We start from the raw sequence: 26196 nt of genomic DNA, 5'->3' as shown, positions 1-26196 counted from the left end.
GCAAAGACATATCAATGTATTTTTTTCCTAAAGCAACATATTTCAACTGAGTCATTCTATGGGGTGTAACAATACAGACATTGCTCAGCAATATGCATTACAATGAAACTGATGAAGGACATCTTTCAAGAGCGATGAATTATAAAAATCACAAAGCTAAGCCAAGCACCGAGCTTTAAAGCATAAGACACAGAGTATAAATAATTTCCTGGTGTACGCTGGCATGTCAAGCTGATGTCAAGCACAAGAAGAATTTTCAAGCCTTGCTGAGCTGCTGCTCCCCACGTGTCCTGGATGCAATGCATGCATGCTGTCATTCACTGCTAGAGCAATGCCACCCACATGGGGAACTTCCTCCATACTCTGAAGCCAGCGTTGACAATAACATTCTTCCAGATTTATACATGGCTGAAAACCATGTATGTCAAGATATACAGATCTTACGTTAATTTTATCATGAACTGGCATTTATATAAAGAACTTCAGCCACTCTAATTCTACCCAAAAATATATGACTGCATATACTAAACTATTATTTTATCAATTAATGTTTAAAGACAAAGTTAAAAACAAAGAATGCCTTGGATTGTTCTCAGCTCCGGGAAGCACATTAGCAGTGAATGAAACTAAAATAATTGTATCTTGGATTTTGACAGCTGTAGGCTTTTTAAATGTTAGTGAAAGCATCTGAAATATACCTCAGTTGCCATCTCTCTAAAAGAGGGACTATTTCTAGTCTTACATGATACCTCTGAGTAAAATTTCTTACAATGAAGTAATTGAAAATTAACTCTGATAGTAGAGAATTTGTAATTCTGAAGACACAAGCTCAAATTATATGACATTGCTTTGAACTGAAGAAAATACAGTCCTTCAATATTTCACTTGTTTAATTTTGGAATATTCTTTGATGTTCATAAGCCATCAAACAGGCAAAGGAACATACCAATGCTACACCACAACTGTACAGAAACAGATGGCAGAACAAAGGTTTTATAAATTCGTGTATTTCTTCTATATATCTATTCTCTATTTCAAAGCAAATACCACTGATATTTTAAATCTAGATTTTACCATTTCATTAACAGAAATATTTTCCTTATTTTGCAATAAATTTATATTCAAACTGTCCTACAGCAATAGAGGAAGGAAGACTTTAATTTCCTAAGTTGTTGCAAGTGAGGAATACCTTAAGACAGACACAAAACCATGCAACCTGTACATTTTAATATCTCCAAAAGTTACTCATGCAAATGGATTTTAGAAGGACAGTATATACTTTCAGAACCCTTTTTAGGCTAGAGAGAGGAATAGGGAATCATGAACTATCAACTCATCTATGAAAAATCCAGCTCACATATAATTAGATACTTCTTTGGAGAAGTCACATTGCTATAAGGTCAAAGATAAGTTACGCAAACTACTAAAGAGATAAGAATAAGTAAAAGGCATCCCCTGATTGAGGGCAAAAAGTATATATTGTCACTGCTTTTCAATACTTTGGAAAAATGAGTATTAATAGACTGAACCTTTTGAACAACCGTACTCATCTGTAATCAAGATAACTTTCATATTAGACAGCAGTAAGAAGAAATTAAAAGAATATTTTAATAAAAAGTGCTCAGAATTACACATTCAGATAAGCAAATCCATGACATTCATAATAAAATCATGGCTTCTCAAGTAACAATAGAGTAAAAAACTAACTAGTAGTACCAATAATGAGCTTTCAATGTAAATAAAGCAAGCTCTCAGAAAATCCTTGGTAGTGGGGGAAGAGAGGGAAGTAACAAATTTATAAAGAAAGAGTCATGGTTAGATAGTTTTAATGGTGTATCATTAAAAATTATTTAAATTTCTGTTTGTCAAAGGCAACTTCCATATGTGCTCAATTTTGTATTATTCTCAGGGACTACAGATGCCTCCCTCAATTGGTTTCTTTTCAATTACAGTCTGCAACACCATCAGCATTTTGCATACATGTGTGTGTATATATATATATATATATATATATACACATTCTCTCCTTCAGTGTAATCATCTGGAAGAAAACATGTGGCTCATCACCTCTGAAAAGATCTACAGCTTCCAAACAAATATATCTGTTAATGACCTACCTTCCTTATAATCCTAACAAAAATTACATATTTCTGCAGTGCCCATTACACAGTTAGCAGGCAGCCAGGAGCTGAGCAGTGAACCATTGCAAGACTTTTACTGTTCCTTTTTTCATGCCTCTCTTCAAATCCTAAGCTTTGCCATTGTCCTGCTCTGCTCTATCCTGGCTTCCAGGTCTGGAGTACAACCTTTCTGGGAAGCTGTTCACCGGAAATGAATAGTGGGATTGAAGTTCTTGCTGTGGTTCAAGACATTTTAAAGCACAGTAGAGCAGCACCATGCAGCCTATTACCCACCATGAACAGGGAGTGCTACTGCAGCCTGGGTAATAGTAAACAGTACTGTAGCTTGTGCTAGTTGGAAAAGCAAACTGAGTGTGGTAAATAGAAGATACTCTGTCTTCAGAGAGAGAGAACTAACATGCTGATTTATCAAACTGACTCCAGCACTGAATGTGTGTCATATGCTTTGAAGACAGTTCATACTAAGCATCCACACTTGACAAAATAAATGAGCTGAAAGCAAGGGTAAATACATGTTTGCTTATCTGTACTTTCACTCAAGTACATACATATTAAATCTGAGTATCAGTCATGAAAAACTTTAGATAGTTATGTCATTATTTAACAGATTACACAGTTTGGTTACACTTCCAGTATTAAGGCTCAACTACATATAATTATACTTGTCAGCATTAAATTTACACTTCAATTTAACTGGTCTAGCTAGCTTATGTAATTTAAAAACAAAAAGAAGGAGTAGATTCAAATTAAGCTGAACTAAGAAAATCATAGACAACAACAAAAATATCCATAAAGGAGGTTTGTAGCCATTCTAGAGAGTTTTTTTAAAAACAAAGACATAGAACAATTTGCAGTACTCCACCAAATACACAAATATGGATTTCATCTGAAGATGATAGGAAAGTTCTACTTAACATGTAAATACCCAGAAAAGACAGACAGACAAAACCAAAGAAGGAGCTACAAAAGGTTTTTAATAAAACAAAGGTTTTAAATAAACAAAGAACTTAAAAACACTTACGGTAACTACTTTCACTATCGCTGGCATTAGAGGTTACATGCTCTGAAATTGCAACACAATGGGAAAAAAATAAGGAACATACACCAATGGCATGAGTCAAAAAGAAAGAAAATCGACAAAAAATAATCCAGATGAAAGACAATACTCATATCAAAGTGCTGAAATCAATACATACTGCATATAAAAGTTTTAAGGTACTTCTCATAGCTCTCAGGTTCAAGCTTAATTTCATGTGAAAGGAATTGATGTTAATAAAAAGAAAAACATTAAATAGCACATAAAATAAGATTACAAAAAGTACACTAATTCATAATTCATATGTAACCCTGCAATTTTTAGGCTTTCACTTCAGGATTAATTTTGTTGTGTAAAAATCATGGGATTATGCATTTCAACTTTTATGCAGGCAATTTATTGATTACATTTAGAGTCTTGTAGCAGAAAATAGTGGATTATATTAAATACAGTGTAGCACATAACACAACTTACACTAAGTGTGATAAGGCAGTTTCAAAAAGTCTGTGCTGAAGAACAGACTAGAATCCAATTGTTGATAGAACAGAATCATCTAGAGATATTTCTGGACCATATTACATAGTTTAAATTAGCTATGATCATAAGGCTGTAAAGGCTGCTTATGATCTTGTGTTCTAAATCATAAGGCCAGAAAGGTTGCTAAAGTCTTCTGGCTTAGTCCAAGAATTCCTTTGAAAGTAGCCATTTCAGAACTGAAAATGAATGTTACAGCTACTAGAATTCTTACTTCACGATTGAGGACAGGTAAAGAAGTGCATTGGCCTTTACAAGTCATATGAACACTCTGCCTCACAGTTATGCCTTGGGAAAAAATGTTATCCTTAATGACCCTTAGCCACATCCCTTTAGAGACTCCTTATCCTACTGCATAAACCCCTGACAGTGTATGTGTTTAATATCTGTGATGAAAGCAAGGTCTTGACTTTTTTTGTTTGTCATTTTAATACACTTAGTGGTGGGGTGTGTGTACACAAACAGATCTGCTAAGAGCAGGCAGCAACTTTTGAATCTTACTGGATTCAAACAGAAATACAACAAATGCTTATAAATCTCCTCCATAAGCCTCCACCTAGTCTAAAAGCATCACAAGCATTCAAGTCTGACAGAAAAACTTTCGTGGCATTTGTTAAGGAAAAGTTTTAAGTAGCTGTAAACATCAGTCACCTAGAGAGAGGAGTGAAAACTGTAACTAGTTAAAGTATCACAGCAATGGTTGTACTACTACTGTAAAAAGCCATAAAGTTATTTTAAATAAATAAACATACAAGGACAAGATATAAGTAACATTAAAAAATAATCACCAGATTTAAAAACACAGTACTATTAAGGACAAACAAGTAAACACTGGTAAGCTTCTGAAAACAAAAAAAAATCTAATGTGACAGTCACGTAAACTTTACATGTTCCTGAAAGCAAAACCTCCAAAAGATTACAAACTAAGAAAAGCTTATGAACCATTTTTAGTCAACCTCCTTATGCCAGTAGAGCACCAATCTCAAAGAGATCTGTCAAAAAAAAAAAGTAGTAATTTTTCAGATGGAGGTTAGAATAACTTGGGAGTATTTTGATCACTTACTCAGGCCTTTTGATCCCATGTCGTCAGGGACCTCCTGCAGAGTAGTCCCCAGAGGGCAAGCAATAAAAAGACAATCACAAAGAAAATAATTGTCAGTAATATATAAAATTGGCGCTACGACAGGAGACAGTTCCGAGAACATCACAGGGAAAAATAAGTCTATAGAATTGGACTTGACTGGCACATGAAGTGCAATCAGTAATGCAAATGGCAGAGAACACAGTTTGTTTGGAACCTGGTCTGAATTAGCACATTTATGCAACTACGTTTTGAGAATACACTTTTTTTTTAGCACTGGAAAGAACAATGGAAATCAAAGTAATCTCTCTTCATTAGGAAAATCAAATTAGAATGAATGACTTTGAAGAACCAGTCTAAAGGGACTGATTTGAGAAGCTGGTAAGCTCCACTATCCTTTCATCAATACTGTGCCTGTTCCCATCACTGACAGCACTGGCAGGCAGCTACCTCCTCCAGTTAGTCAACAGCATTGCCCAGTTTGTTCCAAACTCAACACTCTTGTGTTAAGTTTTATTTTAACAGCAAAGGAAGGGTTGCACTGGTTGTGTAGACTGTTTGCCATTGGCACCACAAGCTCCTGGCCTGTTGCAGCTCCCGAAACTGTCTCCAGGGTAACACCCTAGTGCAATCTAGCAGGCCCTTCTACTGCGCTTCGCTCTCCATCGAGTGCCACATACTTACGGTCAATATCACTGGTTTCCTGCTCACTCTGGTCCTTGTTCTTGTAGAAGGGAAATTTTCGGGAAAAGAGGTTCTTTTTACGCTTGTCATTGAATGACTGCTGAAGAAGAGAAGGAGGGGCAAAACAAAGGATGTCTAATGTGTGTGTGAACAAAGGCCCAGAGCAGCAGCTTTGCGGACGCTGACTCCTACAACCACCTTATGCAGTGCATATCTCAGTTTAACACTCATCCTCTCAGCTCGTGAGAAATAGAGATTGGGATCATGGCTTTGCTCATACTCTCCATGTTTCACATGCTTAGTACTGAGAAAACTGGCAGGCTGGTTCATCCTATACAGCCTGACCTGTATTGCACAAATTTAGGCTTCCCACAAGGGTAAAAAAAAAAAAAGCGAAAACTAGGCTGCTGTAAGATGGCCAAACCACAATGACTCAAAGTCAATTAAATCACTGATATGATCTCATTTAGGGGTTAAAGCATTTTAAAAAAAAAAAAAAAAAACCCAAGGCTTTTGCAAACAGCTGATAATATAGCAGCACATCAGAAGTATTTGCCAGCGTTACCAACCAACTAAAAAAACAACTCCAAAACTTATCTGTGTTAATATTTTACTTTTGCAATTCATTGCAAGTTCACTGAAAGAAATTACTTTGTTCTATGTAAATCTGCATCCTAATACGAAGATTAACTTTCAAAACCACAAACTAATTTCATTGGTTTACTGTGGCAGTTATGTTTTTCAAGACTACATTTATAATTACCACATGAAAAACCCTGTACATCAAGGATCATGTTCAGCAACTTTTGACATTAACTGCTTGTGTTGCTGAAGAATTTCTGCATTTCAGTTGCTACAAACATTTCTAGAGTTACTCACATAGACATTCACACCCATGTGAATATAAACTATTGCACTTTGTCCAAGTAATGGAGAGCATCAATGCATTTTCATTCTTATATAGATATATCTATAGGTAATTAGCACAGATTTTAGTAATAACTGCCATGTCTGCTGAAGACATCATGTGACTACAGCACCTTTAATTTGCTGTTCCAAGTCAATAAAAAAACCTCAGAGTATAGATCAACCAGTTATGTTTTAATTGCAATTATGCCCAGAACTAGAGCTAATACAGCTAACTTAAAGTCAGCAGAAATTTCCTTCCATCTTTAGGCATGAGTGACTCATCTGACCAGTTTTGCCAAGACATAAAGTTTGCCATGTTTTTGTCATTTGGTTTGCAGAAAAAACTACAGCGGAAAGGATGGCAAAATAGGAAAACCAACAAACTTGGTCTTGAGACCCTGTTCTGTAGAGGGACTATTTATTTCTAATCTAAGCAGAGCCTAGAGCCTATGTACAGCAGGAAGTAAGAAAAGTGCCACAGAAACATGTTTTAAAAGCTACTGTAAAACAGAAAAATCATGCATTCAAGACTATTACAAACTGTTTCTAAAATTTGGAGCATGTTAATTTTCAAGTAATTGTTTGTCTTTCTCCAGCCAATGTGAGCTCAGATTCCTCTATTATATGCAATACAGTTGCAAAAGGTATATTATCCTTTCTACCAGCATTAAGTATGAAAGAATTGCAGTAACAACTAGGGTCAAACAGGACAATGTTTTTTGCAAATGGTGTGCCACATTTTTTGATACAATTGAAAACTAGCACTTGGCCTTCCTAAAGAGGATGTCTACAGATGTGCTCCTTTCCTACAGTGCAACACAAAAGCTGCATCCTGCTACAGGACTAACAATCCTTCTGGGCATCTGTTTTAATACAGACTTGCTTGGCAATAGCAGAAGCATCCAGTGATATTTTCATTACCAAGGTTTGTTAAAAAAAATACTTAAAATGACAAGGTGTAAAAGAGGCACATGGTACCATGGGAGCACAATCAGAGACATTGAGCTCTGGAAATAACAATACTGTGCTAAGGAGGAAATCCATAAAACCTTTAATTGCCCTGCATCTGTGTTCGACTAAAACTGTTGTCCCACAGTAAAAATTGGTAAATTATCAACCTGACACAAAAAGATCAAGTTGCAAGCCAATCATATGCTTGCAGGAACCATAGTTGGCATGGGCAAATTTTTAGGTTATGGTTCTCCTGACCTTCTCTAACAGAAGGCTTTGCAAATGATTTCTCACAACCAGGAAGGTTAATGTAATCTACAGAACACGGACAACAAAGAAATATGTCCAAAGGAGATCTTTGCTGAGTATACTAAAAAATACTATAATGTGAATTCAAAAAGTGGAAGTCTCACATCTATATAATTGTTCCATTTGGGCATGTCAATCAGTTTGGCAAAAGGAGACAAATGTAATAAAGCTAAAATTGTTCAGCTTAGCTGAGGTGGTGAGAATGTGCAATTTGTACAGTTAAAATGAGTGGCTGATTTATTGTACTTCATAAAACATAATCAGGTTCTTCATTATAGTTTTGAAAGTATTTAATAATAATTATTTTAACTTTCTGTACAGTAAGTCTTCCTGAGCTAATATGAAACTTTATATATACTGCATGTCTAATGGTCAGAGTCAGTTCCATTGCCAAAAAAGAGAAAATAAAAGTAATATTATACTGATTTTGCATAAAAGATTAGCCAAAAGATTACTTTTAAAAGACATCATGATTATAAAAAGCCAGAAGGATTTGCTTATTAGTTGAAAATGCGTAGTAATTGCATTAAATTTTTTATAAGCCCACTGGCAATCATTCACAGGCATCATAAGCAGGAATATATTAAACCAGAAGCAGCACAGAAAATGGGATAAATGTGTATATGAAAAGAACAAACAAGAATAAAATGTAACCATCTCTGCTCCAGATTTTTTAACTTTCCTTATAATGAAAGGAACATGGATTTTAATGTTAGCCACTGCTAGGGTTATTCTTCAAGGTAATAATGTAGAAATTTTCAAAAACTGTATAAAATTGGTATTTCATCCTGTTCATGGAGTATTAGCATACACAGACACAGGAAGGCACGTGGTCCATGAGGACATGTATGGTGCAGCCAGCTTATTGGGAAAAGTATCATCATGACAAAAACAGGAGGAATATTTTCAGGAGAAACTCTGATGTTAAAACATTTACAGCTGAAGCAAAAGATTGTGAATAGTGTAAGTGTGTTTGCAAAATGAAATGTTACTAAAGGAAGAGAACTGCAGTTCTGTATCAATGGCAAGCGTAGTTGCTTTTCCACTCAGTGTTCCATGCATTCCTTTGGTGCTCTGTCAGTACACAGGGCCTGTGCACCAACTCTGCTACTGTCAAAATGTTACTTCAAACACAGCAGTAGTTAACTCTTTGCACTTTAGAGCTAGACAAACTACAAAACCATGCAATTATCTTTCAAAGAACATGGTAACATTTGAAAAATCACTTAATGTAATGAAAAGAATCTGAAGTATTTAACCCCTCTTTATATGACTTCTAAATAGCAAAGTCAAATTACCATGTCAATTGATAATATTTTATTCTAATACCAAATTACAAATGCACCAAAACAGAAAAATACTGCAAATAATCCAGTGAATCTCGGAGGCAGTACTGCTCATCCCCATCACATGTACTGGGACAGGAATCACATATGGTGCAGTGAACTGCATCAAGGGACGGATGAAAATTAACTCTGCCCTTGCATGAAATTCTTTGAAGTTTCTATGCTCATAAATGAAAAAAAGAAGTTACTTTATGCTGTCTGGATAAATGTGTACTTCAAAACTTCTTTTCATCAGGGGGATCCTGTTGAGGTTTACTTCATTGTTTTCTAGATGCATTAAAAAAATTCTTACCAAAAGTTTCTACTTTTCTTGAAAATTGCTGCTAAGTCCCTCCTCAAATAAAGGGAGTCCAGGAGTACAAACCACACTCAAGGACAACATTGCTCTACAAACAGCACTTGCAGAGCTGTAAGAAATGACACTGTTCAACACTCAATTAGTATATACAGCTCCTACAACCTTACAGTATTAACAAGCATATATGTTTCTATCCTAATTCTTTAAACAATTTGCAGTGTTTTGGCAATTAAAGTCTGCTTTGGTGCTCGGAACTATTTTATTTCTATTTAACAGAATTTAGTCTTTTCACTCAAATCTGAAACTGATTCTCCACATATAAAACCACTGAAAAATGTTACCATTCACAATGGCAGGTGTAATTAGCACTTCATTAACTCACCCCTTTATCTCCTCTTGTTTTGGAATTGAATTTCACTGTCTTCAAACGGGCTCGTTCTTTTTTCTCAACCCTACCACAAAAACACACACAAAAATGGCAGAATCAGCAAAACTCCAGAACGTCATGTTACTGCTTGTAACAACAGAAATATATTGGTGTACCTTTTGTACTACACATTTTATTGCTTATGACACACTCAGAAAATGGAAGCCTGCTAATGCAAAACTGTTATTTCTCAAGTGATGAGCTGTGAGAGTATTGGAGTATTTTGTGGCTATTATGTGTTTAATAAATCCAGAGGGTGCGAAGAGGAAAGACGACACAGTAAGTGAACAGCCTCAATTACCAGTCAACAGCAGATATTAACATTCAGAGCACCTGGACTCTTATTTGAGTCTTCAGTATACCAACAAAAACCTCATCTCCATGGACTCTGGCTACCAAAGAATGATTTTCCAGTTTTCCACGTTCTGGGTAGAAAGAATTCATGACAGTGTCATGACTTGAATAAAATTAATTTTGCACATTTTCATCCATAAATGGTTATTAAACTGTTATTAAACCAACAGGTAATGTTATTAAATGCACAGCTTGCTTAAAGCGAGAACAGATATGGATATGAACCACCTTTATCAACTTTAGCACCCACCTTCTAAGGCTAAATAGGGTTTAACAAACTTCTCATTGAGTAAATGAGAATCCCACTACAGATTACTTTGAAAAAAAAAAAAATCAAACCAGTGGCTGTTGTGGTACAGAATTAACAACAAAGAGAAAAGCATATACAAGATATGTATTCATCATTTCAGATGTTTAATAGCAGACATCTCAAAGTCAATAAAGTATGACATACCTCCGCTTGCTTGGGATAACTCCAATTTCATCACTTTCTCCATCTGGGGTTACCTGCCGTGCTTGCCACCATTCATCATCAGAAGCATTAATGACATGGAGAATATCGCCAAATTTGAAGTTCAATCCTTGACTCGGAAGGCCACTATCTTTAGTCTTGTCATAATCAAAAAGAGCTCTGCGTTGAAAAGGAAAAATTAAATGTAGAAAAAAGCAAGAAAAAGCCAGGAGAGTATGAATAGCACAAAATAAGAAGCAAGCTGCCTGTGCTATTCATAAATGATTGCATCATTCTGACAGGTACTTACAAGAAGGCTGAATGCACTCTCTCATACACACAGAATATGTAGTGCAGTACCCACACACACTTCTAAGTTTTAATGAATGAGAAAAAACTTCATCCAGAGCAAAAGTCTAGTGCTTTACAAAAAGTCTGCAGAAGACACCTCCTGCAATTCAATAAGTACTTTGCACAGAGCAAGTTACATGTCAGCCTAGGATAAAACAGACAAGCAAGCATTTAAAGCACACAGCCCTGTCAAAAGTTCTGTAATGCACACTGTTTCATATAAAGTTATAAACTGAAATTATTTTAGTAAATAAAAAGTACTGTCTTTCAAGTAAAAGTCAGTATCCTGCTCACAGGGAAAAAAAAAAATCAACTTAGAAATATGATCTGATCACCACTTTGTAGTACCCAAAGGCAAAGGACCTTATGAACATTCTTTGGGAAAATTCCTGACCATTTCAAGAGAATCTCATCCTTTTTCCTAAGGTAAGCCTGTTTTAAATAATAGGCACTCCCAGTACCTGAACAGCAGCTGCGTGACTACAGTTTTATTAACATTCCCTCTGCCAGCAGGATTGCTTTATGCAAACCCACGATTACCCAGCCCACTCCCATGCCTGCTTTGTACTGACTCTGTTCCCCTTCCTGCCTAAGAAAGCACAGCTGTCTGGAAAGGCACATGGTCCCCCACACTATGGAACTGATCTGCTTTACAAGTAATGTCTTTTCTCCCTTTTGCATCATTTTATACCTGGACAAGTTCCCTGAGGAAATGGAGATATCTGCTGTATGTTTCTCCCAGCACAGCTGAGGGTTTAGCAGGATGTGGAAATGAAAGATTACAGGAGCCTCTCAGCAAACAGCAAGAGATGCTCTTAAGATTCTCCCTTATAGAGAACTCTTATTTTACATTTGAAAATAGTTCATGAACCTATGGAAAATAAGTGCTTGTATGACACAGTGAAAAAAGTCCTCAACTTTATTTCATTTGCCAGCTCATATGTTGTCAGTGCTGCACTTTCTACACAACACCTGAATTTAATTTAGTTGATACCAAAACCATCACAAAGTAGTGCCAACAGATTACAATGTGATTATTTAAAAGTCTGTCATTTTCATTGTCCAAATTGACTTGTTTCTTCATCCTAAACACTGGTTTTACATACCTTCTTCTGCTAGATTTTTAATATCACAAAAATTTTTAACCCATGTAAGTAATAACCTGTTTGCTCCAAAATGTAAATACTTGAAGCTTTGTAAATATTGCCTTTCTAAAGCACTGAGTGTATTTCTTTGGCTTTGAACAGCATTTGTTCATAACCAACAACAAATTGTTTACAGGGAAAAAAATTCAAAATATTCTGTCAGACCAATTCACCCTCAGTATCTATTGCAAAACCAGAGTTGTTTGAGACACCATGCCTTTCTTGGGCTATAAAATATATTAAAAAAACTCTTCCTAAAGGATTAAAGGTTTTAATAAACATTTTTAAAATGTCTAAAAAAAGAAAGAATTTTTAAAATGCCTTCAAAATATTTACTCTCCTGATACAAAGAGCCTTATATTTAAATCTGCAATACCTTTAATTTAACTTTATAAAATTTAGACTTTAAATTTTGAAATAGCCTGGAGGTTGAAATATCACCTTCCTTAGCAGTGCAATCTTCATGATAAGATCTTGTGGGTTAATTCCATAGCATACTTAAGATATCCTGATTATTTTTTAAAAAATCAGAATCATTCTTTTTCCTTGAAATAGCCAAAATATTGCAGGTAAGAAAATGAGAGATAGGAAGTAATTATTCTTCCAAATTTATTCTGCACATTTGTTCAAGAGACACTCTGGACAAATATCATTTCACATCTCAAAATAAACTGCACATAATCCAGTATGTACTTTCAATGCAGATTCAAGCTGTATACATTTTCACTGAATTAATTACATGCATCATGAAATTTATTTCCTGAGATTTCTGGTTAGCATTCACGCAATGATTTCTACCAGCTCCACATTTAACTTCTATTTTTGAGTTTGCATATAACTGTATAAAGCTGTGAGCTGGGCCTAACAGCATCAGTGTATGTGTTAACTGCATGAGAAAAAATGCTTAGGAGTGAAATGGAGGCAGAAATGGATAAAATCATTATTACCAGCATGTGCTTTTCCAACTAGATAGATGGTTTCACAGAATAGTTTTTGCACAACTAAAGGCAGTTTAACCAAACACATTTCCTCTGGTGAAGTCACTTCAAGAAAAATAATTTTATTGGGCAAAAAAGTCATAGATGGTGAATATAGTTTTATTAAAAAGATGGTTTAGGGTGTCACACAATAGTGACAAAACTATGCAGCTAACATTTCTAGGAATACCAGGAACTGCTAATGATCATGTGAATGACCTCAAAAGCAAATAGAACTAACAAAACTTTCTTTTGATTCCAAGTGATTAACATGGCTTTTCCTCTATGCCTGGCATGTCATCAACCAAGAACTCACTTCACAGCCCAGATAACATATTTATCTACAGGCTGATATATAAAAAATACTGCTTCTATTAACTTCCTCCATTGAGAGTTTTATTACAGATTAAAAATGTTATGTATACGTTTACTTAGTGTAACTCATAAACACAAATTTACTTAAAAAGAAATTTAGTATTCCTGATCAACTACTGCTCTGAATGCAGTCCCATGATATTTACTGTAAAGTTCTATTGAAATTTAAATGGAAAGTCCTAGAAATTATTTTATAGAGAAAGCACAAAGTAATCCCTTTTATTTCCCTTTGTATTACTCAGGAAAAAGAGCACTAAAAAGGTAATTCAGCTCCTTTACCCACAAGCCTAAAGAAACTGAAGTTCGGTTGCATATTTCATGAGTATTTATGTTTCAAAGCCAAAAATTTAATGGCTGTGTAACAGTGCCAAATTTTCCAGAGTATCTTTTTACCTGCCACACTCATTGCTTTCAGTATCATAGACCATTGACCAAGTTGTACTGAAACATTTCTTCAGCAAACAAAGCAACCAGGAAATCCTGCAGCAAAAGCACCTCCATGTTCCGTTTCATTAAATATTAATTGATTTTACCACTTCACAATAAACTGCCAGCTTGTAAAGGAGGTTCTCTGAGTTTTTGGGAAAGTTATTTGAAACTTAATGTTTGAAATTTCAGAATAACAATTAAACTGCAGGCAAGTACACTTAGCCTGCTGCTAATACCAGATCTTATTTTTTCAAAGGATTTAGTTAAAATTTCCTAGTGATTTTAAAACTGTAACATTTCTTCAACTTGGAGACAACCATCTTTGCTCTGGTTCAAGCCAAATCAGCACCATTGTTTGAATTTGGAATGTATTATGCTGGTCACAAAACCACACAAAGGTAAGAGTAATTTTCGATTTTGAATGCTACACATTGCAGACTGAGATTTGCCACAGCAGATGAGATAAAATATGGAACAGATTTACCCTCTCTTAACATATTATCACAGAAACTTGACACGATGCAGGTATCTCACATGTGCTTTTTGAATCTGCAGCTGAATGTACATATAGATATACAGATATGGATATAGCTCAGATGCAATTATGAGAGATTATTATGAGATTATTATTATTATGATGAGAGAATCTATCTCCTCAGTAAACAAAGATCAGAAGAAATATAAAGCAAAATAAGAGAGGGCACATCAGCACATCTGAATTAGCTGGGGACAGGGGGAGTGCTGTGGGGGGAGACCTGGATGTGCAAATGGAGAGTCAGCTGCTGCTACTGCTATATTTGTATTGCCCTCCAAGGACTGTTTCCTAGATTGCTATGCAGCATTTTTTGATACACATACGATTACAAAGAAAAATCTGCCGTTTTACTTAAAATTGTATTTTCAGGCAAACATAATTGCCTTTTCCTTAATATTACATAATACCACAAAAATGCTGTTTAGAGGCAGACTATTCATAAAGATACTGTGTTTACAGGGACCCAGTGATGTATATGATTTTATTTCCTAATTTGTTGATGATTTTGAGAAATCACCAGAGATGATTTTCAGAGTATTTTTATTTAATAGGTTTTCTGCAATTGTGATTGAATGTCTATAAACATTTTACCGTTGGATTTACCATTCAATTCAGCATTTTGTTACATAACTAGCATCCTCTAAGGCATATCCAAAACCCAGTACAACTGAAAAAAGATAGCTGAAGTTACTAAAATTGGGTTTGAATTGGTACAATTAAAAGTACAGTATGAATATACCAGAGTGACTTATTATAAGGAATAAAAGGGATAACTAACATGTTCTGTCAGTATCTAGCAAGATGTGAAAATATTCATAAAAGATACTTCAATGTGGCCAAAATTACATCAGAAACCAGACAGAACAGATGTGAACCCATTCTGTGCATGCAAAGTTGCCTCCCAGTCTTTGGCAACTTTTGGTGTGATGACAAGAGCAGATCTCAAAAGCCCTAGCAGCACCCTCTGTAAAGAGATGTGGGTAGAAAAGTCCTTTGGCTGTGGAATTTTTGCATTTTAGATTTTTGTACTGACTTATACCAGCACTGGCTGCCAAGCCTCAAAAACCTTGAATGAAAAGGTCCTCACAAGGCTTCTGTCAATAACCTGGAGAAGGCTGCAAGTTTTGCAGTAGCTGGCAAAGTCAGAAGCTCAACAACTTCCATCAGTGGAATGAAAGCTACATAAACATGAAATGCTTGTCAGTGGCTTAAAATATCAAACCAATGTGTGAACATGAGCATAAGCGGTTTAGAAACTAATCAGGCTATAGCTAACCAAGCAAAATAAAAGCATTTAGAATTGTTTAGGCTTAGTTATATGATGAGGGCTAAAGCAATAAATCTTGGGATTATGGAAAGGAAGATCTCAGCACAATAGCCATATGTACACCTACATGTGGAAATTCAAAGATATTGATAACTGTGATATCAAGCACTTACCCTTAGTATTTAAGGCATTTATTTTTAGATGTTTAAATTCTGACCCCCAAAATACTTAAGGCAGACAGAACTATAAAAAAAAAGTAGGCTCAGATCTGAGAAAACCATAATCCAGCTACTGAAACAGTAAGTCAAAACATAGGAACTACCTGTTGGAGCCAAGTTAAAAGAAGCCCTGTGAGTATTTAGCTACATTTGTGTCAAAGCCTTCAGAAATAGGTCACAAAGGACCATGACTTCTCTGAGCATCAATGCAATTACTCAGGGAAGTGCTTTGTGTAAACACTGCTTCTTTTACCATAGTTCGCTAGATAGAACACACCATGAACAAAAAGTATCTGCTTTGGATGAGAAAAGTCAGCAGCACCTGAGCCTGCTTACTTTTAGCAGGTAAAACCAGTGAGGTCCTACAACATTTTAAACCATATTTAACCCAAGCACTACAACTACTTGAAGCCTTAACTGCTCTGTTGAAACATTCTGCCCCTACCAAGAGGCTACTGCTGGCCCTGGTTCTATCCAGAGATAAGATAATTTGGGGAAATCTAAGATCAATTTATTTTTAAAAATGCAACCCGTTTACCCATGTTCCATACTTGAAATGTTATGCATTATCAGTACATGATAACTAGGAGTAGGAGTTGAGTGACACATGAATAAGCTGCACCTTGCCATAATTTCCCTGTGAAACCACCTATTTTCTCATCTCCTTCATGTTCTTATATTTCCACTTCCTTTCAGCCTCCTTCATGTTTAACTTGATATGAATAAATTAATGCAATATATTCGGTTCATTTGCTTTGCATTTTCTCCCTTGGTTACCATGGAAAAATATTCTGTAACAAAATGCAATTGGATAGAGAAATAAGTTTCTTTAATAAAGCCAAGAATACAACTAAAGTAAGCTAAAGGAAATAAGATGGAAATCTGTCAAAACCTTAAGAAAGGGAAGACTATAAATTTGAACTCAAGTACTGAACAAGGGAGAATATGAAGACTACTGTCACAAAACCACAAAACCACAAACTGATCTAAACAAGTTGTTAAGACTTCATATACACTGACTTAAAGGAGAATTATATGGTTTTGCTAAAGGATTATCATCTCTCTCAAAGCAAAGGACAAAAAGCACATAATAGCATCACTCTTCAAAGTTCATATAGGGTTCTCAGGGATATTACTTCTTTTTCAGCTATATTATGTTAATCAACCAAAGTGTTATTTTTATTATATTTGCATATAAGTATCCATTTATTAGTACTTAGGAAATAATTATATGAAAATTCAAATACCAAAACAGTAAGTCTACAGAAAAGCAGAAAAACACAGTAGCAATACCATGAAAAAGATGATTACCTGACATAGAGGGATCTCTTCTGGCTGGTTCGCAAAGATCCTGATCCTGAGCTAATGCTACTGTTCATCATCTGTTCCCGTAAATCATGGATTTTAGCTTCAAAACGACTGTATTCTGTAAAAAAGAGAGGCATGGCAATTAATTTCCTGCCAAACTTCAGCAATTAAACTGAAATAAAATCTAAAATATTTGCAGTTAGAAAAACAAACAAGAATATTGTACTTCAAAATTCTGTGATTGTAATCTATAGTTCACAGTAACTATTTTTTTCTAATTAAGACAAACATTTCTACTAATAAATTTCATACTAATAAAAAGACATTGATAAATTTTAACCCATGACAGAAAGAAAACTATAGAACATACATGTGAAATACATGTTTATAATCAAGAACTATGTATTTTAAATTCAAAATGTTAAGATATGGGAATGAAAAATGTCTGTACTTCAAAATTACTGGATTTGATTGAGATAAAGAATTTAACACCACAAGGTGGGAAATACACAAAACATCTTCTGAAATGTGACCATGTTCCTCTGGGAGCTCAGGAAAGGAAAAAAAATCCAGAATTTTGGCACAAATCTCAATCCACTTGTAAACGGCATTAGAGATTCAAACTGCCCCCACAGAATTATGTACAACGTTAATCCTGGAAAAACGGATTGTGTTCTTAAGCAGCACCGTGTACTAATAAAACTATGCTAAATGCATTTGGTTTTAGCTACAAAGGTAGGCAGGAAAATAGTAATTGCTTCTTCAGGACAAACATCTCCTGAAGTGAGGTACTTACATGCCGTCAGCACAAAATACGAACTCAGAGCAAGAAAGTTTTTCCTTCAGCTGAATAGTTTGGACTTCAGGATCAACAGATCCAGTTGTAAACCCTTCCTAGTCAAAGGCAATGTTCTGCAGCCACCACCTTCCCCAGGAGCCCACGTGATGGAGATTAGAACAAGTCAACAGTGGGAGAGGCAGGCTGGGTGTGCTGAGCAGCTGCTGCACTGGGCAATGCGCTGCTCTCCAGGCTGCACCCTCACTGCCTGCGGGCAGCACGGCCATGCAGCAAGTGCAGGGCTCACAGAAAGGGCTCTACAATGAAGAATCCTGAGAAAATCCCTAAACTAAGGTTCCTTCAACAGCCGTCTAAAAACTGTGAATGTTTTGTCATGTTATGTTCTGTAGCCCTTTCTCCCCACACACCCATCATATAGTGAACACCAGCAGCATCTATAATTAACCCTATCCAGATAATGACAATATGAACAGTCTCTTAAATAACCCCAACTTCTGTCCTTTATAAGCAAAAGCTAGTAGCTTTTAAGATATCTTAGTTTTTAAAATAGCATCAAGTGTCTTTTTACAAATAAAGTTCAGGTCAAACACTTTACCAGCACTAAATCAGACTGAGGAGGCTATTTGACCAGAGAAACAAAAACATTATTTCCACCACTACCGATCCTACCTCTAATAACAAAAAAATGTAAGATGACAGGACAGTAACCCAAGAGGAATGTGAGAAAACGACATTTTTTAGAAAGCAGCATTCCTTAGGGGAAGGGCTCATATGCAGTGAGAGAACAGCCCATTCCTGCTGTGCTACTGCTGCACTGCAGGGCTTTGGGGAAGTCACCTCATTTTACTCATTTATACCCAAGAAATGATAAATGTAAAAAATTTTGTATGCCCCTGTATGAAAGGAAAGCAAGCACAGAAAAGACCAGATAATCCAAGCATTTTCTTGTGCTACAGCCTGTTCAATACTAAAAATATCTGCAGCTCTTTGCAATAGCTACTGGAATAAAAAAATACAGATTTCTGAATCATGTGTCATTTTCTTGAAGAACCAGACTTCCTCCTATGCAGCACATAGCTGTAAGAGGGAGGCTATCCCCCACTATTGCTTAACTCTGCTTTATCCTATATTTCATCCCCTGGTTGCTGGTCTTGCAGCTTCCTGAATTAATTTACTTTTTCTCATCAGAAATCCTGGGAAGTAAGCGCTGAATGAGTGACAGGGACATCTGTAGGAGTAAGGAGGAGAACAATTTCACCACAGAGGTTCCTGCCATATGAATAAAGCAAAAAATGGAAACTAATGGGCTGGGACTGAGAAGGCTTTATGTTCAAAAAGAAGAAATGCCAAGAAATTTCATATTTAGGAGAAGTTTAACACTGTGCAGTCAGAATCTGGTGAGCTCCTTTGATGTAGAGCTGGCTAAAATTTGAGTTATATTGCTCTTAACAGAAGGTTTCAGGAGGAACAGGATGGAGAAAAATCTCATCATCATTGGGTTTGGAGCTGAAAAGTACACAGGATTTTGGATTTTAAAAAAAGAAATGTTAGTGTTAGATACAGTGGTACTGAAACTAATGCTGGAGACAGAAAATGAGACAGCAGCAGGACTCTAATAGCACCAGAGAAGCAGTTTTAGTTTGATACCCAAAGGATCAACACCCATGCCCCATTGACTAAGCAGGGTTGGTTCAACTTCAGCATTATAGAGTGTGAGCTCTGCTAATGTGACTAGAAGATGTTATATTTCTATTGCTGTGGTTAAGAAGAGGTGGATATCAAGTGTCTTTTGCACCTTCAATCTCTTACTTCAGTTTATCATCCCTGTATTCTCACAAATGCTAGAGGACTATTTTCTTTACAATTCCTTTGTTTCTTATAGGTATGCATAATAGTCATATATAGTGTATGACAAATTTGATATTTGTTCTTCTAAATCACAGTGAACAGCACAACAAAATTCCAAATGGCTGTCACAAAATCATACAATGAACATAAAAATACATTACTTTTTTTTAAAGTCTTATTTTGTAACATCAGCATTCCAGAAATCTGGAGCTGGAACAGACACAGTCAACAAGATGAAAAGGACACACTCTGCTTTCTTGGCCAACAGGAAATGAAGAGCTTGGCTGAGAAGGGATATGTTTGATTTCTGGTGTAGTGTTATCAGGGTAACCAAATAGAAAGGGCATATGCTTTTTAAATGAAAAAGTAAAAGTGATTTTAACCCATATGAAGTAGGCTGGTCATAGGAATTCCGTCTACAAATATGCTTCCAATTTCCCAAAAGAAGAAATTCAAAATGAAAAAAAACCACACAATCCAACCTTGCAATCCTTTCAGGTAAGAATGTGATCAGGCTGCAAAACCGAATGTATATGCAACACAACAGCAGTGAATGACACTTAACTCAGAATCTCTTGTAAGGTTTGAATTTTAGGAAAGCTGCTGATACTGTTCATCCAATAAAAGGTAACAGGCAGCAACACCAGCATGAGACACAATGAAATAAAAACATTAGAATATGGGCATCTTTTCTTGCCTAGAATTTTCTCAAAGTTTCCAATAAGTTTAGTATCTGCTGTCATAACATAGAGCTGGAGGAAGCAAAAGCACCTCCTGCTTTAATTCATGGCATTTATCCAAGAGAACTCCACCATCACCAAAGGAAAAAACCCCAAAGCCTACTCAGGTTTACACATAATCAGTTGTTAAGAACATAGGATGAATACATCTGGGCTCAAGTTTAAACTTTAAAATTATACTGGATAAGCAGATGGTGCAAAACTAGACTAAATCTGCTCTATTTCATGTCTGCATGCATTCCACAGCAAGAAACAAAAAGGAGGCGAGGAAGATTAGCAAATCCTGGAAGATTACTCTGATGCCAAGCTGCTAAAGTGATTTAACCCTAGAAATCTGTAATGTGTTCCATGTCAATATTTACTTGAACAAAAATCAGAACTACAGAAAGGGTCTGATCAGCGAAACTTTCCTGGACTGCCCATCTGGTGGGCAACAAAACACAGAGACAAACAGAAAAACGGTGAATTGTCTGTGCAGGCAGGGGAAGAGGAAAACGAGGCCACAAAGAAAATGCATCTGGTCTGGAACACACATTCTAGCAAAGGGGGCAGAAGAACAGAAGGCCACACAAGGGATGGGAAATTCAGCAAACAGCACAGAAGGAACAGCAACTCTAGGAAGCATGGATTTGCGTACAGGGAACAGATGGCAGCACAGCACTGAGAAGCAGAGATTCTTACATATATTGAACCCACGTAGAGCTGAAAAAGTTCACTTTAATTAAAAAAGTATGGCCCTTGCTTCCCTTTTCCCATCTGCCTATAGAAAACCCTCTTTAGTAGGACCCATTGGATCTTCCTAAGTAGGACTCTTGTGCTGACAATTTTATATAATTACTAATTTATATTCTTCTATCAAATCTCGCAATATTCAATTTTCCTTTTCATGGTGCCTCCAAACAGAAATGGAGTCTGGAAGTTAGGATGGCCACCATCCCACTGATCCTGTATTTATCTTCCATTTATTTTTCTTTTAAAATGCCCAGACCACAGTAAAAACATTATAAATCATTTTGAGGAGATATTATTTCGCTGCAATGCTTGTCATTTGATATTAACATTGCCTGGGACAAACCACAATGAATTCCATATGCTATTGGTGACTTTCATGCACTCTGATGTTTAATGAGCTTTTGTCTCATTAATCACTTGAAAGACTGGGCCAAGGAATTTTGAAGATTAGAAAAATTGCATTTGTATTTAGTTAAGAACACCTCCCACAGATCCTGGAAAACTCAGAAAAAGACTAGGTCCAGCCACTGCTGAGGTGAATCCACTAAAAATGGTGCTGAAGACTTACCAAGCATTCACAAGCAATTTTATTTAGTATATTAAAGAGTAGGAGTGAGGTTTTAAGGGATTAAAACATGTGTAAGCTGCCTTATAGTGTCTCTCAGGGCTATATATAGCAAAACCCTTACCTAATCTTAATGGCTCCAGTTTTTAAGACACTCTAATTGACTAATCTAGATTACTTGCAAATGAGTAGAACCAGGTACAAAACAAGCAAGAACAAAAGCCTGGAAAACCAGGAACCACACACCCAAAACCAGCGCAAACTCTTTTGAAGTGTGGGTTTTTTAAAGAATTTTTCATTTTATGAAATTGGGATGCACTGATCTTTTGAACCACCTTTAAGATAATCCATGCCCTCATCTAAAAAGCAAGCAAAGCTCAGCCTTGATAAAAATAATTACTGAAAACTAAGTTTTGTACAAGCATTATTGGCTTTGTGCTACCCCAACTGGATTTTTGCACACAGATTGACAATATATTTCAAGACTAATGCTCAGAAAACAATCCTAGCTTATACAAATGAAAATGCTACTATTTCCCAGAGGTTAGTTATTGTCTTTTGAATTCCACTAGAAAATAGTACATAGATGCAGCAATGTAAACAGAAAAAAACAGCCAAGCAACAGCCATTGAGCAGGGAGCTCTAACCAAGATTTTTCTGCAATTCCTCTTTTTTTTTTTGAGTCATTTGTTTTAAAGAAAAGATAGGATGAAAAATACAAAGTTGTCATACTTGAATCTTATTTTCAGTAGATAAATACAATACTCCACCTAAAATGTGACTAACAAAGTATAAATATTTTTGATTGAGCTATAAATCTTGAATAAATTTTGCACTGGAGAATCCTTATTTCCATTAATAAAACTAAAAGAATGTGCGTTAACTACCTATATAAACAATGTCGGTTCAGAAGCAGATGTTTTACAAAAATACCATGAAATCTCTTGATGTTTTGGTTCCACCTTCTCCTAATCCTACACCAATCCACCAGATCACCTAAGAACATGAAGCTAATCTGATCACTTAAACATCTTACCACTCATTCAGAAAAGAAATTATAATTTTATTTTTGGTATGTCAGGTGAATCCTTGGGAAACGAAAGGCTGCTACCCTTTTCTATCATGACAAGCTTATCAGAATTTTGCCCTGCTTTGGGGAGAGGTAGGGTGACCAGTGAATGACTGCTGATGCCAATGGACTTGGCCTGCTTCCTTTTTCAAGGCCCTCCAAGAGCAGACTCCATAATTTATGTAACTGCAGTTAACATTATCCATATCCTTAATACAGTTTGGTTCTGATCTAACAGAATACAACTACAATAGAAAGCTTAATCCACTAAATTATTTTCTACCCAATTTCAAGCAAATATGTTTTCATATTTTTAATGTATTTGTTTGGCTATTGTATTATTTTTACACTTAAATGCACTCAAGCTATAATACAGTTATGGCAGTCTACTGGCACCTTATACCTTTTTGGAATGGCAAAAACCAACCTTCCAGAAATTCTGAATTTTGAGGCAACATTATTATTACATTTCAGATGATTTTTTATTTTGAATCAGTGTAACAATGGGTGTCAATATGAAACAGGGAGCCCTCCAAGAGCTGTAAGCCTCTGCACAGTCCTATACTTCCCCCTTGCTGCTCCTCTCCTCACTACATTCCCCTCAAGCACTCAGGTTCCTGTATGCCTGCTATGCAGCATGATCATAATTCTGACCTTTGTGAATCCCCACTCCCAGGAGATACACATATATACAAACTGCTCAGTGCTTCCCCTCATTCCTCCACAGCAACATGACAATTCTTCCTGCCATCCTACTTCTGCAGAAAACCCCGAGACACAGCAGGGCAGCACTGAGGTGTGTGCAGAGCCAGGGAGCAACATGAAAATGAAATAGATCAGAAGCCACTACAAATTAAAAGGGCTTATCAGAACACTTTTGTGTACTGAAGCAACATCTCCTGTTTCGAAACTGCTCCAGGTCATGGCATTTCTTTCCCCGTGGAATTCACAGTAAAGCAAAATCCCTTTTTATTCATGAGTGATGCCTTGAAAGGAGGTAGAAATTTGTAGTACTAAGTGTGGGAATAAGGAAAAGCTCCCAAAAAATGGTGAAATTGACAACAACATCCTGGCTTCCCAAACATATTTCTACAGGGTCATTCCTGTTCCACAAACTGCGGCTCTTCTCCCCCTACAGATCCCTCCTCTACAGCATCCAGCCCTAACAGGTCCAAACCCACTCATCTGTGCAACTAGGAACACTCTGCACCCACATCCATGCCATGTATGTGCCACAGAGGATGTACCAAAACAACCCAACAGTGACCAGTTTCCAACAGCAGCTCCTGGCAAGCTGCAAGATAAAGCCTGCAGTCTGCAAGGAGAAAGTGTTAGGTCAACTGAGAACACTTGTGGTGGTGCCTGATGCATGAGCCACTTCTGTAAACAGCAGAACACACTCACATTCCATGCTTGGCTTTCACCTGTCCCAAGAGTGCTGGGAAGTTGTTGAAATTTAATACAGTAGCATAGAAAAACTGTGTAAGGCATCCCTTGAATTTACCGAAGACTCCTAAAAACTATAGGAATACCCAGAAGGACATTTTAAGGAATGCAATTACATCTGTTTTCACCCAATTCCATAACCAAGCAACATTGCGGAGATTTAAGGGAAATAAAAGTCAGCAGTTACATGATTTGAGCCCAGATTCAATAAAATCAATTTCATTCAGCCATAATAGCCTACCCCAAATCCAGTAACTAGAGTTTAGTTACCATGGATTTGAAGAGGTAGATACAGAAAATTCAGCCCTTTGCATGAGAAGAGTTTTCCAGTGATTAATTTTTCTATAACCCAACTCAGACTTTCCTGTGATAGAACTGCTTGAAAAAATCCTCTATTCCCGAAAATGTGGTGAGAAAGACAAATTGGAAATTTCTGATGGGAAAATGGGAAATATGATAGGATGTAAAAATATAAATTAGCATCCCACATCTATGAACATCATTCCCCACCACATCTATGAACATCAAACTGTCATACACAATTACAGGGAGTGAAGTGAGCCAGTCCCAAGTGTCTTCCAAATGCTCCTATCATACTGAATCTCTTTACTCAGTCATAATGAACCCTGATGGATGTCTAGAATCTCCTTGATCTGCTCTAGCTGTCAGCATCTTTTACAAAATCCTGCTGGATTGGTAAATATAAATCCAATACATATGTAATACAAGCAATTATAACTGATGCTCTCCATCTTTATGAAGATATTTGAGAAACATCAATAACGAACAACAACTTTATGAACATTTTAATACTTGTTAACCTGTTTCCAAATGGCATAAACAAAAAAATGAAGATAACTACACATACACACACATATATATATATATAAAGTTTACCACTTAAATGAATCTAGTGAGGAGAGAAGACTCCCATGTGAAGCTATAATTTAGGAAATGTGAAGATGACCAAAGAACACACACACTTTTACCAAGTGCACTCAATCACACTAGATGGTATTTTCTATTTGGAAAGTCAAATCACAAACAGACTGCTTTCCTACAATAGCAAACAATAACCTTTAAAGAAATATTCTCTTTACTAATCTCTGAGATACAAACAACGAGGATCTGATTCAATTTACCTCCCACACCAGACCCAATGATGCTGACAGCTGGATTTCCATTCAAACTTGTTTTACAAGTAAGAATAAGGCAGAGACGTCAGACATCAGTAACTAGAGCTCTCTGAGGTAGGTTGGACACGAGTCAATTCATACTTTGCCTCCAAAGTACGGTGGATCTCAATTTTCTAGTTATAATTTTCATTCATGGCATACCTCAAAAGGGTAGAGTAAGCCCCAATGTGATTCTCACATCTTCACTCCAAATGAAGATTTTGAGCACCGTTCCAGAAAGAAAGATGCTCATGCAGACCAAGCATCTTGGGGGGAAGAAACAAAAAGCAATCCTGTCTTCAGTTAATGAGTCAGATGTCTGCCCATCACCTAGGGTAATTTGAGGCACATCTCCCACATGCATCCTCTCAAATGGGCCATATAAGTCTTTGAGAACTGAATTCTCAATACAGCTCAACTGCACACAGTCTTGTTTTGAATGCTTCAGTAGCCATGAAAGAGTAAGTACAGCTCTAGCCTTGAAATCTACAAGTGACAGTCGCTGAGTAATTTCTAAAAGGCAGCATATGTTGCTCTGGGCAAATCTCTGTACAATGACTCAAAATCTCAGCAGTCAGTCAAGTACCTCAATACACATTGCAAGAAAATAAATTATCTACTTGGACAAGTGGTATAGAAGAAAGCTGTTATTTCCAGTGCAGAAAGAGCAGGAACCATCCAAAGTGTTTAGTTTTC

The 26196-nt window shown here is 36.3% G+C and overlaps 1 protein-coding gene across 17 annotated transcripts in view; it reads right to left on the bottom strand.

Moving 5' to 3' along the window:
* The window catches only part of DLG1 (discs large MAGUK scaffold protein 1), a 143804-nt gene that overhangs the window by 8742 nt on the left and 108866 nt on the right, over positions 1–26196 (bottom strand). For 6 of the 17 annotated variants that reach the window (XM_085069462.1, XM_085069467.1, XM_085069473.1 and 3 more), the window contains 5 exons: positions 17130–17244; positions 10525–10701; positions 9672–9741; positions 5477–5576; positions 3163–3204 (listed from right to left, as the gene is read on the bottom strand). In XM_085069462.1, coding sequence (XP_084925588.1) covers positions 3163–3204; positions 5477–5576; positions 9672–9741; positions 10525–10701; positions 17130–17244 — 504 coding nt within the window. Of the gene's footprint in view, positions 1–1529; positions 1566–3162; positions 3205–4774; positions 4809–5476; positions 5577–9671; positions 9742–10524; positions 10702–17129; positions 17245–26196 lie in introns of all 17 variants that reach the window. The other 11 variants (XM_085069464.1, XM_085069471.1, XM_085069474.1 and 8 more) reach the window with 6 other exon arrangements.

This window comes from Lichenostomus cassidix, chromosome 9, assembly GCF_008360975.1.
Source record: "Lichenostomus cassidix isolate B80296 chromosome 9, HeHo_3.0, whole genome shotgun sequence".
Taxonomy (NCBI): Eukaryota; Metazoa; Chordata; class Aves; order Passeriformes; family Meliphagidae; genus Lichenostomus; species Lichenostomus cassidix.
This window is presented reverse-complemented; position numbering and strand designations above follow the sequence as displayed.